Source organism: Monodelphis domestica, chromosome 7 (assembly GCF_027887165.1).
Source record: "Monodelphis domestica isolate mMonDom1 chromosome 7, mMonDom1.pri, whole genome shotgun sequence".
In the NCBI taxonomy this organism is placed as follows: Eukaryota; Metazoa; Chordata; class Mammalia; order Didelphimorphia; family Didelphidae; genus Monodelphis; species Monodelphis domestica.
In genome coordinates this window covers 134,880,839-134,898,319 of record NC_077233.1, presented here as the reverse complement: position 1 = coordinate 134,898,319, position 17,481 = coordinate 134,880,839, and the positions used below count along the sequence as shown (strand labels likewise).

General features: G+C 40.8%; 1 protein-coding gene across 3 annotated transcripts in view; it reads left to right on the top strand.

The window, feature by feature from the left end:
* Positions 1–17,481, top strand: part of GSG1L (GSG1 like) — a 406,917-nt gene that overhangs the window by 193,540 nt on the left and 195,896 nt on the right. For all 3 annotated transcript variants that reach the window (XR_008913531.1, XM_056805507.1, XM_056805506.1), the window contains exon 3: positions 13,516–13,668. Coding sequence is in view for 2 of the 3 variants with exons in the window: in XM_056805507.1 (XP_056661485.1) it covers positions 13,516–13,668 (153 nt within the window). In the remaining variant the exon portion in view is untranslated. The remainder of the gene's footprint in view (positions 1–13,515; positions 13,669–17,481) is intronic.

The following is a 17,481-nucleotide window of genomic DNA, read 5'->3' as shown; positions in this document are numbered from 1 at the left end:
TAATCTATTGTGTAAAATACAAACTCTTTAGCCTTAGGGGGCATTTAAGGCCATCTAGAGTGCGACAACATTCTACCTTTGTAGCCTTTGTTCACATCAATATCCTTTTAAATATTTCCCATTCTCTATGCTGAAGTCAAAAGTCATCTCTTCTCCCTGTGCCTGTATGTGAGCTATTCCCCATGCCTGGAATGAACTCCCTTGCCTTTTCCCTCCATTCAATTTCTCCCATTGTCACTCAGCTTAGACTTTGTTTCCTTTGTAAAGTCTTCTCTGATCCTACAGGTTTCCCCAGGTCTAAAGTGATCCTTTTCTCCCCAAATCTCTCATACTCATCTTTCGGAATGACTCTTAGGAAAGTAGGTCTACCTTGTATGACTATTAATTGTGAATTCATGTTTTATTCCCTTTACCAGACTTCAGTCTCCTTTAGGGGAACAATTATGTCTCATTTCATCTTTGTATCCTCCTTAGGGAATTCCAAAAAGAGTATAAATAAATTTTAAAAAGTGTATAAGACAGGGCCATAGGAGAGAGCAAAATATGGATTTGAGAATCATCTACATAGAAAAAAATATCCTTTAGCCTAGCCAAAATCCACGGTCTTTCCAGTACTTCAAAGAGATATGACTGTATCAACATGAGGACTTCCTTCCTTGGAACACACAAATCATTATTATTCTACACTTTATGAGACAGTCCTCATGAGTTGCTGAGTCTCAAAAAAAATCCTTTGTTTTGTAGCTAACCATCCAGTGAGGAGCCTTTCCACTTTTAGCAAGGCTTGGATCTTGCCCAAGACAGAATCCATCGGTTCTGTTGGATTTTCTTGAGTCTTTAAAAATCCAGAGCCATCTGCATTCCAGCGTGAAAGTGCCAGAGAAGGGTTGTACAAAGTAGATATATTATTGTGGTTTCATCCTTTATACATAAATTAGTTTAAAGGTTGCATAGGAGAGAACCAATGATTGGAGACTGTCCATTCAAGCTCTTGGCTGCCTGTTCAAATGCTTAAACCTTACCAAGCAAGTGGCTTGTTGTGGATAAAGGAATTTCACCATCTTTCTCTGCTTCCCTGTGGGATAGAACTCCCTCTGACTCTTGGGAGATAACAGCAGAATGAGTGACCCACATAGAAATCATTTATTTTGGAAAATTGAATAAATTCCTGTTATAACTAGTAATTTCTACAAACTAATCTAAGAGGTAAAAATGCCAATGATTACTTGAAACTACCTTATTCTCATCCTATAATCCTAGGAAGAAGAGTTTATTTTCCTTTATAACTGCTTCTGACCTTCCCCAAAACCCACCTCAAGAAATTTAGAACTTTCTTTTGCACCAAAAACTATAGTTAACATCTTTCTCTTCAGGTACTAGTCACTTCTGCCCTCCTAGAAGCACTAATTCAAGCAAATGATCTTCAGCCTCTTGGAAGAGGAAAAATGGGTCTTTGCCTCATTTTCACAAGCAATTTCAAAAGCAATGGGTCTCTTATAGATTAATCAGTTTTGGTCAAGGTTATAGACTGGTTTTGTGGTGAAGGGGAGAGGTCATGTGAACAGGTCTTAGACTAAAAGTGTTGACTGTTCAATCATCACTAAAGATGTTAAACTGTATATTAAAACCCTCTATCACATGAGCAAATGGAGGGAACCACAGAAAGAAAATAGGGTATCTGGGACTCAGGAGGATCATTCATGAAATCTGGTCATATAACTCTTTCAAGAGTGAACTGCAGTAGTCAAAAGATAATAAATTTTGAGCTGGAAGGCAACATTCATTCCTCTTTCCACATTTTATAAAGGAGTAAATGGATCACCCAGAGAAGTAATGTGGCTTAGCTCTAGGTCATATATATATTAAGCAGTACAACTAGGATTTGAATTCAGGTCCAGATTTTCTTTTAATTGTTATCTTTGTTGTAACCTTATGGGGTTCCTGTCTCCTGCTTGATCATTCCATAGCTCAGGTCTTTCTTTACACATTCACTAAATTTTGGAGATAGAAGAGACTTAAGAATTCAGTACCACATCCTTAATTTCCAGGCAAGGAAACAGACTCAGAAAAGATCAGTAACTTTCCAAATGGTGTTTAGTTTGTTGGTAATAGAACCTAGCTACTTCATATCTCTTCTGCCCATTTCCTGCCATACATTTATTCTTCCTATTTTTTTTTGGAATTCATTTCTTTATTCTTTATTGAGATTAAAAAAAAAACATCTTGAGAAACAACTGAGCTTATAAAGCCTTTATTTTTAAGGTAGTGGAGAGTGAGTGTGTATATGCAAAAGCTATTATTTATTATGCTTTGGGGGGAGAGAACTCTTGTATGTCTGTCTATGGGAGCCAAGTTAAATTTATAGAATATGAAAACTGCAAAGGCTGTTAGAAATTATCAAGTCTAGCTGCCTCATTTATTAGAGGAGGAAATCAAGGCCATAGGGGAAATGGGATTTGCTCATTGTCACATAGTTAAGTCAGTGGCTAAGCTAGGACTTAATTTTAGGTGTTCCAACTGCTTATGCTGGGTATTTTTCACAAAACCAGACTGCCTGTTTTTAATGACAGGATTTATCTTATCTTTAGCCTTGTATATCGCCTAATACACCATGTTGTGTATACCTGAGTGTGTCAGAAAAGGAGCTGATTTCATCAATGTGGTCACTGCCTCCTGCCATCTATCATAGAGCTAGGACAGGAAGAGACCTTAGAGGTCGTCTAGTCTATTCCCCTCATTGTATATGCCACCAAGGGTTGAGAACTGACTGACATTCTGGGATTTATAATTCAAAGGAACAAGTGTTACCTCTGAGCCTGAAAGGTAATCTTTTAGCTGAAAGGCAGACTTGAGTTATGCCCAGGAGTTTTGGAAAAGGGATGCCTGGTCTTTGGGATAGCAGAGAGAAAGAGCTTGGGCTGCATGAATAGAGAGGTGGATTGTGGAGGTAGCATTTTCAATGCACTGGATTCAATTCAATGAGAAGAACTGGAGACTAGTGGTAGACAGTAGGGCAATAGGTGGTGTGTGTGTGTGTGTGTGTGTGTGTGTGTGTGCGCGCACGCGTGTGTGACTATGAGAAGCAAAAGACAAAAGCAACTACAAATACAAAAACTTGGATCAAAGGTATTGGCCATAATTATCTCTTGAAAGGATTGAAGGAAAGTTTGAAAGATTTACTCTGCATCCAACTTCTCCTTCCCATGCTTATCCAGTAACAGGGGCTATTATATACTGTTTTCTTATTTCTTTTATGTGATTTCTTTTTTTTCTGATTTTCTTCATATAAAAACCCCTGATTGATAAAAAAAAACAAAACACATATTGTTTATCTGTATGCTTAGTCCATGTCAACCAAAGGAGAAATGGAGGGAGCCAGAGGTCAGTTGGAAATACCTAAAATTTAAGTTTTAGTAGAGAGCTACCTTGTTTGGATCTCTGAGCAAATGATTAGGAATCTTTTAACTGGAAGCTCTTAACTGTTATGACTTTATAATAACTTTTCATGGACTAAAAATTCTATATATTAGCAGAGAACGGGGTCAAGTGGAATCAAGGGCCATTATTTCCACTAGTCTAAAAGCAAGGTAATTGTGTAATAGGGTGTGGATGATTATATTGCTAGGAGAGAGACAGACAGAAGCAGAAATCCAGAGGCACACAGAGACAGACCTGCCAAAAAGAAGGTGCCAATTCCATGAGCATCTCACGTGGCATTAAAAGGATTCTCTTTTACCTCTTTTCAGAAAGGAGAAGGGAATGGAAAAAAGTGAATATAGTCCATCCAACTTTACCTTCAGTGGTCATAAACTATGGTTGCATAAAGATAAGGAAACTAAGGCACAGGGAATTAGATAACCAACCCAGTGTTATAATAAGAATCAGAGATGGGATCTGAACCCAGGTCCTCTGACTCAAGACAGTGTTCTTTCCATTGGTTCATGCTGCTTGGTTCATCCTGTCTCACATCTCTATTTTTCAGAACATGGTCTTTATGAATTTCTGTGGCTAAAAAAAATTTCACATTGTAAAGATCACCTAATAATGATGAGCCTTTCTGAACTCAGGCTAGTTTTGGGGTGATAAAAAATCCTTACTTGACTGACCTTTCCACTGAGAGGTCTCAGAGGCCACTGGAAGATGGACATGGCCATGGCTACTCAGTCATGATTAGCCAGATTACACTTCCCAACCTTGATTGATCGAGGATGTTAGGTTGGATTGATCCAAACAAATCATTTTCCAGAACAGGTTGAGCAGGTCTATAGCCATGCAGGTCTAAAGTTAAAGGCTGTGGTAAGTACATTGTAGACTCTAATGAACTTGTTATAGTGGATAGAGTGCTTTGCCTGGAGTCAGAAAATCTAGGTTGGAGTCCCAGCTCTGCTACTCATGAACTCTGTGGCCTTGAGTAAATCACTGAACTTCCACAGGCTTTATTTACTTCATCTGTAAAAGGAGGAGGGTTTGGACCAGATGACCTCTCAAATCCCTTCCAGCATTAATATTCTGTGATTTATGATTCTCCTCTGACACTTAGGGAGGTGTAGTCCTGAATTTTCAAAGATTCTGCTAGGGGGAAAACAGACTCCAGTAGAGCCATCTACCAATCTATAAAGGTTTCAAGAATGAGGCTGTCTCTTGTCTAAAAATCAACCTAAGTGCGTAGATAGCACAGTAGATAATAGAACTGGCCTGGAGATGAGAGGTCCTAGGTTCAGAACTGACCTAGCTATGTGACCCTGGGCAAATCATTTAACTTCCATTGCCTAGACATTACCCTTTTGTCTTAAGAGTCCTTTCTAAAACAAGGAATTTTAAAAAATCATCTTAAGTTCAGGAAGATTCATCAATAGGCTAGTCATTCTGTAACAATTTTTTTCAGCTAATCCAGTTCGCAGAAACACTCTCCCAAGATGTGAATGAGTCACCACCCTATACCACTATTACAGACTTATTTGAACTAATCAGTTTATGCAATCTAACCCTCATCACAGTAAATCCATCGTTTTGATCTTTTTTTGTTGTTGTTGTTGAATCTCAAATCCCATTCCCCCCCAGAAGCTGTTCCAAGCTTCTCTTCTCCAGTATCCTAAACCATCCTATCCTCAGTTGAGGACCTCTTCTCATACTTTACTGAGACCAAAGAAACCATTCATTGTGTGCTCCCCTTTCTTCAAACTCCATTGACATCATCTCCTATTTTCTCCCCTTTTGATCCTATCTCTGATGAAGAGGTGATCCTTTTCCTAGCCAAAGCCAACCCAATACATGTTTCCTTAATTCCATCCCTTCCTATCTTCTTTAGTAGACTGCTTCTATGATCATCCCCATACTTCCCTTACCATTCCTCCCCACCCCAACTTCAACCTTATTCTAATTTCTGGTTCTTTCCCTGATGCCTTCAAGCATGCTTAGATCTCTCTAGTCCTAAGAAAGACAAAAACAAAACTCTCTAGACCCACATTGCCTCCCCTCCTCTCCTCTGGCCTTTACAACTGGACTTTTTATCTCATCACTCAACTGAAACTACTTTCTCTGAAGCTCCCAAGGCTCTCTTATTTGTCAGATTTAAGGCCTTTTCTCAAACTTTATCTTTCTTAACTTTACAGCATTTGACACTTGACATTTCTGACTCTCCTAGATATTTTCTTCTCTAGGTTTTTTTTTTTTAACACATTTGTGGTTCTCTTTCTACCTGTCTGACAGCTTCTTCTCAATCTCCTTTAATGGTTCATCATCCACATTATAGTCCATGGCTTTGCCTGTCCCCAGATATGATAGAGTCAATTTCCTCATCCCAAAGTGTCTTATATCAAAGATATTATAGCTCCAGTCCCTATGCCTCTTTTAAAATAAGATCCATTTCTCATAGACAAATGGTCAAAAGAAGTGAATAGACAGGATCCAAAAGAAGAAATGCAAACTATAAACAATCATATAAAAAATTACAAATAATAATAAATGTACATAAAAACACTTCACACTTATTAGATTCCAAAAATGACAAAAAGGGAAAATCTTGAGTAATGAACTCTGGGAAATCAGATACCTAATGCACTGTGAGTGGAATTGTAAATGGTCCAGTCATTTTGGAAAGCATTTTGAAATTATACTCCAGAAAACATAAAACAGTATGTACTCTTTGTTCCAGCGATACCAGTACTAGACACATACCCCCAAAAGGTCTAAGAAAATAGGATCCATATATATATATGTGTGTATGTATGTATATATATAATGATATTGATAGCAATACTTTTTGTTATATCAAAGAACTGGAAATAATGTAGATGCCCATTAATTGGGGAATAGCTCAATAAAAACTCAAGAAGTTGTTGTGATGCTGATTCTTGCTTCCTTCCTTTTGGCAGGTACATAATGAACTAGAGGGGCAAAATGAGGCATATATTTCCAGACACAACAAATGTCTGGATTTGTTTTGCTTGACTATATTCATTTGTTTCAAGGAAAGTACTTTTTTTTTACTGTAGAGAGTAGGGATTGTCAGGGGCATGAGGGGGTGGGGTTGTGGTAGTGGCGGAAAAGAAAAAGGATTAACGATATTTTAAAAATGTATAGAAGAGAGCAGAAGGAAGTTTAGAAGGAGACAGACAAGAAGGGTAGGATTGGTACTATTTAATATAGATTTAAAAATCAATCTGTACTTCTTAGAGATTCATAGTTTCATATGAATTCTTTGTTGATGTTTCCTAGGCTCATTACAAAGAAAAAAATAAAAACAACAACAACAACATTATGTTTCTTTCAGAACTTGGCTCCTTCTACATGAAGCCTTTCCTGATCTTAGTAGGTGCTAGTTCTTTCCCTCCTCAAAAACAAACATGCAAACAAAAACAAGAAAGCCCTTGTATTTGTTTTGTATATGCTTATTTTTGTACAGCTTTATTTTTTATATTTTGTACATATTATATATATATGCTATTTATATAAGTATCTAGTATAGAAACCCATGTCTTCCTCAACAGAATGCAAGATCATTGAACAGAGGGACTTTAAATTTTGCATTTGTAAATGCTTAATAAAGTGCTAAATAAATCTTGATTTCAGTTTCTTATTCTGTAAAATGAGAGGATTGCATTAAGCATCCTTTAAGGTACCTTCCAGATAGGTGTTAGCCTAAAATGGATTTCCACATAACTTCCTTATCCTCAGAATTTTGGATATAGTCTCAGCTCCAGCCCAGATCTGCTAGGAATAAGTAGTGAGAGAGTACTAAAAGGGAGACAGGGCATCTTTACCTGCCCAAGACAGAAAGAAAGTCACTCAGTTTATGCTTAGTTCTGCTAGTTAGAGTTAGTAGTATTTCCCAACCTGAAGGTACTATAGACATGGGAAAATGGCCTGAACCAGTTGAACCACATAGGATCTGACCAGGCTGGGAAACTTGTGCTATAGCTTTTTCTCTCTGATAGAGTCTCTAAGCAAAGTTGTTAGTTATGCCACTTAAGAATCTGTTGAGACCATGTTCCCAAATCCCTTCTAGTTGGTCCTGTGAAGAAGGGGCAAGAAGGATTGTGGCAGAAATACTTTCATCTCATTGCCAGGAAATGGTAGCACTTTTTTTTCTGAAATCAGAAAGAATCTGATTCTTTAAAAAAATAATTATTATTACTTTTTAAATATCACCAGAATTTTCCTTAGTATGCCTCGTCTCTTTCTCTTAGAGAGCCTCCCATCTAACAATACAAATCTCCAAGGAAGATAGTAGAGAGAGCAGACTACTTTGGAACAACATTTTCCCCATCTGTAAAATATGGGGCTGAATTGGTTGCTTTTAAGGTTCTTTTCTGGCTCCATCATTCTGAGTTCTGACTCTTTCTGGCGCTGACATGCTATATTCGAAGAGCTTTTCCAGCTCGAATATTCTAATATTCCTTCCAGCTCTGATGTTCGATGTTTCCTGTCCTAAGTCAAAGTGGTTCAGCTCTAAATTCTGCCAGGAAAGAGGTATGAGGAAGAGAGGGAAATGGAATGTGGCTCAAATGTGGGGCTCAGGCAGAGAGGGTGGAAAGAGGAGGAGGACTGTGTCATGGAATACATCCAGGGTTAGCTGTGCTTGGCAGAGACTAATGGGTGTGGGTGAGCATGTTTGCAGGGGGAGGTTAGTAAAAGGGCTTCATGAAAACTTGGGAGGCAGGCACAGCAAGCAAGTATCTTTAAAGGGAAGCTGGAGTAAAAGAAATATGGAGAGGGGGAGTGACATCAGGGGAGGGGGAGCCAGAGAAAAAGTCTCATAGGTCCCCAAATAGTCCCAGAAAAAGGAGGGGGGTGGTGGAAAAAAGAGATCATCCAGCGAGGCACAGGGAATTATTTTGGGTTTTTATCATATTGTCTATCTGCATGTCAGCCACCGAAGAGATTTGGATGTGGTTGAAGAGGAAGAATCGGATTGTTAGGAGAAGGGGGTGGTGCCAGCTTTGAATTTCATGCTTCACATGGGGATGGTGCAGAGATGACCCTGAATTTTTCAGGCATTGTCTCTTCAGTGTCTAATGGGAGCTATGCCCAGCAAGAGGTCTCTGCTGCTGTGGGTGTGTGGTGCCAGTGGGTGTTTTAACAGAATTTAAGTTGCCAGGAGCACATTATTCTGGTGTAGAAATCCAGGGAAGTGCCCGGGAGATGTGATATTTTTACATGCACACACACACATACACACACATACATACAATCATTTTGTTCAATACCTTAAAATCCTTTAACATGATGGAAATTGCAGCGAATGTTCTCAAGGTACAGGCTGGCTCCATCAGAGCGGGTAGAAGTGTTGGAGCTCAGTCCATATTGGTCTGGTCATGCAGGACGTCTACGCATGAGAAGAATGGATCTCCAGAAGCCCAGTGTGCTCAGATTGTCTCCCACCACTTCAAGTTAGGACACTAAGCTCCTGAGATGACTGCGAGTGTAGGAGCCATCCCTTCCTTAGGACATGCTTTAGGGGTCAAGCCCAGTTTGGACATCTGGCCTCTGCCTTCTTCCTCATTTGTTCCAAGCCTCCAGTGGACAACTACTCCAGGTTCCATTTACTCTGTGGCTATATACCCCTATAACGATAGCTCAGGCGTCTTGCTAATGCGTTCACCATTAATAGAAAGCCAAAAACCACAATTCGTTCAAAGCAACCAATGAGAATGGGGAAAGGGGGAAGGGGAAAGAGAAGGAAATGAGCATTTATAAAGAGTCTACTGTGTGCCAAGGACTGTGTTAAGATGGTACACATATAATCTCATTGGATGCTCTGTGAAGTAGATGCTGTTATCCCCAAGACATAGTTAAAGAAATAGGCAACTAGAGGTCAGCTACACATTTGTTGCTGAGTGCCTGAGGTCAGATTTGAACTCAAGTCTCCCCTACCCTTGGCCCAGAGCTCTAGCCACTGTAACACCTGGCTGCTAATAATAATAAGAAACGTAGCAATCCACACCTTTCCTAGCAAAAACACCTTTCCCCCATAAACAGGAGACTCTCTCCCACAGACACACATAGCAAAAGTGGGGAGAATTGGCACAGATGGAGAAAATATGTGGCCAGAGCATACCAATGGACACAGGGAATATGAAGCTGGGGCACATGTGTGTGCTGGACAATGCATACCTATATGCCGCCATGCTGCCCTCACATGGATCCCATGGTCTCAGGCTCGTTCCTGGCTGGATAGATCTCTGCTAGACATGGCTTTGCTTGCCTCCAGGTTCTGGCTCATCTGAAACCCCCAGCGAGGTTGCTGCCAAACTTTCTTAACTTAAAGCCTTAATTGAAGGCTTAATTCAGTTAAAAAAAAATAATGAAATTAGAAAGACTTCTGACCCTGGACTAGCAGAAGTCGCCTCCCCTCTTCTGTTCTCTCAGAGTCTCCAATACTGTTGAGAACTTCTGTTTTCCTGGCAAGACATGCTCAGTCCTCATGGCAAAGCTCCTTTGAAGAAGGGCAATGCCACCCGAATTAGCTGATGCTGTTAGGCTCTATCCAGGACTTGGGCCACTTATTCAGAGACTTCCACCTCATTTAAACTTAAGGCTAACTGTGCCCCGTGCACAAGCAGCTAGGTAGTGCGTTGGAGAGAGTGGCCAGTCCTGGAGTCAGGAAGACTCATCTTCTTCAGTTCAAATCTGACTGCAGACACTTACTCGTTATTTGTCCCTGGACAAGTCACTTAACCCTGTTTGCCTCAGTCTCCTCATCTGTAAAATGAGCTGGAGAAGGAAATGGCGAACCTCTCCAGTATCTTTGCCAAGAAAACCCCAAATGGGGTCACAAAAAGTAGGACATGCCTGAAACGACTGAATAACAAAACCTTGTGCACATAACTGCTATTGCTCCCCCCTCGTACTGGTTTATTTATATTTATTCTTAGATTGTTAGCTTTTTGAGGAGAGGGATTCTGCCTTCTTTTTTATCCCCTGTGCTTAGAGCAATATCTGGCACATAGTTGGCAATTAATAAATGCTTTTCAAGTGATTATATTTTATTTATTCTGTATATATTTATATATGTACGTACTGTCTCCCCAAATAGAATGCAAGTGCCTCGAGGGTAGGGATTGTTTTATTCTTTGAACTTATTTCTCCAGCATCTAGCACAGTGAATGACACGTTATAGGTACTTAATACATGCTACCTGATGGGTTGATTATTCCATATACTACCACTTTTTCATTCTCTGAAAGCTCAGACATAAACCAGTGCCTAAAAACCACCAAAGAGCTCTGATTCAGTGTTACCCAGTTTTTCTAGTCCTAAGATTGCCTTTCTTGCCTGGAGACAAAGGGGTGGCAAAAAGAACACAGAGGCAAGGAGTCAGGGGACAAGTCTCTGCCACGTGCTTGTCCACTTGGCTGGCACCTTCACATGCTGCAGGTTGGGATCTGGCTTTGCCATGACTTCCTGTGATGCTGGGGAAGGAGCACAGGGTATAAGGCACTGACTTGGAATTCTGGGACCTGGACACTAACCTTGGGCAAGTTACGTTTGATTCAATTTGACAAGCATTTCTAGAATCCATGCTCTGTGCCAGCCAGGATGCTAGGCACTGGGGACAAAAAGACAAAACAGTGGCTGCTCTTGAGGAGCTTACATTCTACCCTGAAAGTCCCATCTCTCTGGGACTCTGCTTCTGCTTTGGTGACATAAGAAGGTTGAACTAGATGGTCTTAGAGGACCCAGAGTGGGAAAGAAGATCACCTCCTCTAATCTTTTGATTTTCCAGAGGGGGAAACTGAGGCTCACAGAGGTCAAATGGATTGCTCAAGATCATGTAACTAGTTCTAAGTAATGCTGAGATTCACACCCAGGTCTTCTTTTCACATTACTGCCCTCTGTCCCACACATAAACCATCCATGATTCTACAATTGTAAAGAATTAGGTTTTCTTTCTTTTGCTTTACATAAGTCCTCCGTGCATTTCACTCATAGCATCTCTGTGACCCCTGCAGCATTCCTGAGAGGCAGGCAGAGTGGCAGAAGTTATTGCTGTTTTATCGATGTAGAGAGAACTCATTTAAGGAGATGAAGATGTATCTGGGCAATCTTTCAAGTGCCCAGTCTGCTTTCGGAAAGAGGCTTTGCCCAAAGTTCTGGACAGGGATCGTTACCATCACTGAGGGTCTCTTACCTTTACTCCATCATTTTCAAGTTTTTTGCTCTCCAGTCCTCTTTACACTCCTAAAAATGATCAAGGACCCTGCCCCAAAGAGTTTTTGTTTATTGAGTCATTTCTACTGATAGCAATCATCTTCATAGTATTACAAAAATAGTTTTGACCTTGTGGATAGTGTGCCTGAAAGAAGATCTTGGGGCTGGGGTGGACTGCAAGCTCATATGAATCAGCAGTGGCTCATAGCTAAGAAATCAATGCAATCTTTTTTTAAATCCTTACCTTCCATTTCAGAATCAATACTGCGTTTATTCTCCAAGGCAGAAGGGTGGTAAGGGCTAGATAATGGAGATTAAGTGACTTGCCCAGGGTCACACAGCTGGGAAGTATCTGAATCCAAATTTGAACCCAGGTCCTCCCATTTCTAGGCCTGACTTGCTATTTACTAGGCCATTTAGTTGCCCCCTTAATGTGATCTTATGTTGCATTGAGAAGGCACAATGAAATAAGCCTCCTAGTCTCTGCTCTGAACAGGCCACCTCTGTAGTATTCAATTATTCATTGGCCACATTTTATGAAGAACATTGACAAGGGGTAGCAAGGTGGCTTAGTGGATAGAGATCTAGGTCTAGAGTTGGGAAGACCTGGATTCAAATGTGGCCTCAGACACTTCCTAGCTGTGTGACTCTGGACAAGTCACTTCATCCCAGTTGCCTAGTCCTTACCACTCTTCTGCCTTGGAACCAATACTTCTATTGATTCTAAAAGAAGGTAAGGATTTTTTTTTGGGGGGGGATGAAGTACATCAATAAGCTATACTAGAGTATATAAAGGAAAGCAATAAAATGTCAAAGTATCTTAATTCATGTCCAAAGCTGAAGCAAGTAGAGCTGCTTAATAAGGAATAGAGAAGGCTGAAAAGAGACATAATAACTTTTTTAAAGTATTTGATGGGTTATCTATTATTAAGGGAATTTTTTTCAGGTATGAGTTGGCCACTTAAGTGTCTACCAACTTGGAAATTCTGTGATTGGTGATTTTGTGACTTGGGGTTGGTCCTCCATGTTTCATAGATTGCTTCCATGTGACTTGAGACTGGCACCTCTCAGAGAAGAAAGTCAATTCTAGTTTATCGATTTGGTGGCTGGTTCTCTTCTGTTTGGGAGAGTTGGCTCTGAGGAACCTAAGGTGGCTTCTTTCCCAATGGAGTTTGAATGATCTGAGACTGATGCTTATCCATTTGGGGATTGATTCTAGGAGTATTGGACTGAGCTCTTTCCTTGCTTAGTGAAGGGAGAGGTGGAGGAATTGCTCTAAGAATTTCCAAGTAGCCTAATGCTCATCCCTCCCTTCTTTGTAGGGTGTGGGAGTTGGTTCTGGGTAATGAAGGCTATTCTTCCACATTTGGGTGATGGTTGAATTGATTAAGGCTGGTCCCTATTTGTCTGAGGGATTAGTTCTGAGTGAGGGACTGGCCCTTCCCTGTTTTGGGGGTTAGTGTGAACAGTCTAAGGTTGGTCCTTCTCTACTTGGGGGCAATGAAGACTAGTCCTTCCTTTTTTGAGGGACTGATCCGAGTGACTTAGGAATGACACTTTCTCATATGGGGCAGAGGGAAAGAAAAGCATTGGTGCTGGATGACTTGGTGTTTCCCTCATCCTAGAAAAAAATGTCTCTTTATTAGAATTTCCCATCTGGCTCGGAGGGTTTTTTTTGAGGCTCTATGCAGTTTTGAGAATCAAACCCTTTTATATCTCAGGATGAGTGATAGTGGGAGTTGGTTTGGGGAGGATGGGAGAGGAAGGAGGTATTGGGTAGCCAAGATTCCATGCTCCTAACATTCTAATTATGGAAAAAGAGATCACTGAAGAAGCTTGTTCTTTTGTGTTTGTGTGTTACAGGTGTTCTTTGGTTGTCCGTGGTTTCAGAAGTATTATACATTCTTCTCTTGGTCGTTGGATTCAGTCTTATGTGTTTGGAGCTCTTCCATTCTAGTAACGTCATTGACGGACTCAAGCTCAACGCCTTTGCAGCTGTCTTCACTGTGCTGTCAGGTAAAGGACCTTTCTGGTTTTTGAATATGAGAAAAAAGTAAATGGGATGAATCCGTTATATCTTTGCATGTGAAAATGTCAGATAAAACTTGCTCATTTGGTTTCATTCCAAACTCACTGGAGAGTAAAGGCTTTGAAAGGAGAGTCTTGTGCCACAAGTCTTTTCCCCTAAAAGTCTTTCCATAGTTTTCATACTTCAGTCCATTTGTTTTTATTTTAAGTCTTTTTGGTCTGTTTGGTTTGACTGAGAAAGGGCAGCAGGCAAAAGGAACCTTCACCCAAGTCCCTTGAGGGCTCCATGGGGCACTCTCCTTGCAGAATGGAGAAATCATAAGAGTTTGTGTGTCTATAGTGCTTGTGTTTCTATAGTTCTATAGAACTTGGAGGTTCCCAGAGATTTTCATGTCACATAAACCATATGAAGTGGGTAACAAGAGTATTATTATTCCCATTCTTCAGATGAGGCCTTCAGGCTATAGAGAAGGTAAGCACCTTCCCAGTGTCACATGGTTTTGCAATGCTAAGCCTGGTCCTTTTGATTTCAAGCCCAATACTCTGTCATCTGCTCGTATTTCTGCCCTAGTCAAGAATATAACAATATATTAAGGCTGCAGCAAAAAAGAAACCCAGCTATACACACCAAACAGATGGTTAAATGAGACCAAAAGGGCAGGTAGGAGTAAGATGGAATTTTGTAAATGTGTCTGGAAGAAAATAAACACTAGAAAGAAAATATACTACTTGAGAAGACAGGAGATGCAATTAGTGATGATTTGAAAATAGCTAAGCTTCTAAGTGTTTTGTCTGCTTCAACAGGAAAAATAAGGAAGTTAAGAAGTTTAGGAAGTGACGAACCACTTAAATATAGCAAATGATTGTAAAGGGCATGAAGAAGCCTCAGGAATGTTTACACATCTGCCAGTCAGCAAGAGACTTTTTCTTTTACTTCTCTGGGTAATGAGCCCTGAGGATTAAGCAGCTAAGGGAGATACCTGGCTCAGGGTGTAGGTCTCAACTGGGGTGGCTGGAGGGAGGGTACTCCACAGTTCAGAAGGATTTCAGGAAACTGAGGCAACTTACAGAACCAACTGAAGGGTCTGAACACAAGGTGAGTTGGTTGGAGGGAGAGGGTGAGTTTCTGGTTTGAGGAAGCCATAGCTTGCAGAACAGATTATTAAAGCTAGAAAGGGAGCTTGAAGATCATCTGGTTCGACTTTCTCCTACTAATGGGAAAACTAAAATTTAAAAAGGGGAATTGATTTATCCCACACCACACCACCAAGTTTGTGGCAGAGCTTAAATGAGAATCAGCTTTTTTTCATAATATTCAGTAGAGTTCTCTTTCCACTGCCCTCAGTTTCCTTGTCTGTAAAATGAAGATAATAGTAGCACCTGTTTTTAAAGTTATTGTTTTAAGGATCAAATGAAATTAGGTATATAAAAATACTTTGCAAACCTTAAAGAAATATATAAATTGTTGTTATGTCTATAAATATATAAACTATATAAAATGCACATTTTTATATAAAAAATAAATAAAAACTATATAAAATAGTTATGTCTAAAGCTCTATTGTTCCCACCCTATAATGACTTCACAAAGCAACACATAATTGAACCAGATGCCTTAAAGTCCTCAGAACCAGAATGTTGTGTGATTGGACCAGGCCCACAGTTCCAAAGTGCTACATTAAGTACCCTTCTCTAGGACAGCAGTCTCTAGAGTAGGAGCCTTGGCACGATCCTAAGGGTTCCATGATCAGTTGATCTGACATTCCATCCCATCCTCCCTGGGATAACCAATTCTGGGTCTTGTCTTCAACACAGACACATCATTCCTTTTACCCATTGTGGCTCTACTCTCTACCATTCCACACCTTCTTTCCCCAGGTCTTGCTTGGCTACGCTGGCTCTCAATATCAACTGTTGTCCATCAGTCATAGACCCTTCAGGGTACTTGTAATGCAGCTTCTCCCAGACATCTGCAGCAGCAGCTGAATAGGAAAAATTCCCCAACCTTCCATTCCCTACTCCCATCATGCCCCCTGAGTCACCACAAGGCTGAGGCAGGTGTCCCCAGGTGGGGCAGGCCCTTTGTCCCAGGCACTGGCTGATGAATAAGAGTTCGTCCCTCGTGTCATTGTCAGTAGGATAGAATGAATCACCTGGTATTAGCAGGCGTGCCGTTCGGTTGTACTCTGAATCACGTATCTCATGACAGTATCTTTTCCCCCCAAGCCCACTCTTCTTCTGAACTTCCCTCTTTCTGTCAAAGGCCCCACCATCCTTCCCGACATCGAGGTCCAAAACCTCAGTTTGTGCTCAGCTCTTTATTCTTACTCTCAGGACGTATCTAAACAGTTTCCAAAATGTTCCCTTTTCTCTACTCACGTAGCTGTCACTCCATTTCAGACTCTCATCACCTTTCACCAATGCTCTCGTCTCCTAATTGCTCTCTCTGCCTCAACTTCTCCCCTCTACAATCCAGCTTCCACAGAGCTGCCAGTGATTTTCCCAACACACAGCTCTAACCATGCTACTGCACTACCAGGTAAATTCTAGTGGCTTCCTATTGACTCTAGAATCAAATGTTTTATAACCTAATTGCTAGCATAGTAATGCATGAATATCAACAAAGACTGGAGACTGCCACTCTTGGAAGCCAAAAAAATGTTCTGCTGGTATAATTCAGAACAGCCATGCTAGACTAGCTCTGCCTTCATTGATTCATCATTGCTTGCTTCCTATGCTGGTTCACAGTGTGTGGGACTACTGGAGCAGCAGAAGCCATGAACCTTGACCAATATAGACAACTCTGAAAACACACAGCATAGGCACACACACACACACACACACACACACACACACACACACACACACACACACGCCATCCACAACGATGGTGTAAGGGGAGGCGACTCAAATCCAGTTACCATAGGCATAATTTTCTCATGTCTTTCAGCCTCTGACTTTCTACTTCTTCCTTATGTAATAGTCTCCTGATCCAAGTTGGGGAGAGTAGTGAAAGCCTGAATAATGTCCTGGTACTCTTTGGAGAGTGAGCTGACTCCTGAATGCTTGAGAGCCTCCTGAGCCCTCTCTGCTACACAAGTGTGAAGAGATTTTGGAGAAGAGATGGAGAATGATCTCACCAGGGATGTCTGCTTTTAGCAGCCTCTGGAGGTGTAAGCCCTCATGTCAACGAGTCCAGACTTTCCTATGTGTCTTTGTCTCCAGGGTTCCTGTTAGCCTTTCCAAAGGTCATGCATTGGCTCTCCCCCATCTACTTATAAGTAATTCTTTATTGTCCTTTTCTCTCTCTTTCTCCAAAGTATCTTCACTCTTAAGCAGCCTAGGGATCAAGAAGTCTCTCAGCGAAGGGGAAATCACATCACTCTCCATGTATGTAACATGAGACTAGAATTCAAGTCTTCCTTTTTCTAAGACTGCCTTTCTCTAATCACTACACTATGCTCTCTGTTGACCACTTAATAGCCTAATAGAAACACTGGCACAATCAGCAGCTCCACTTTTCAGCTGCTCCTGCTGTGTTGAAAGCTGCAGAGGAATATTTTTATCTACCAGCACTCTTCTCTGCTTTCTAGCCCCAAAGTGCCTTGATCTCCTGACTATGAGGCTCAAATAGGACCAACTTGGCTGTCACAAGTCAGAAACCATGTGGCTAGGCTTCTTGCTTCCCAATGCAGAAGAAAATTGATCATGTTCTTAATTATCACTTGAAAAGTAAAAAAAATTGAAATAAAGGATGGATGGGGGGAAATAACACTATTATTCCATTCTCCACAGCTGGAAA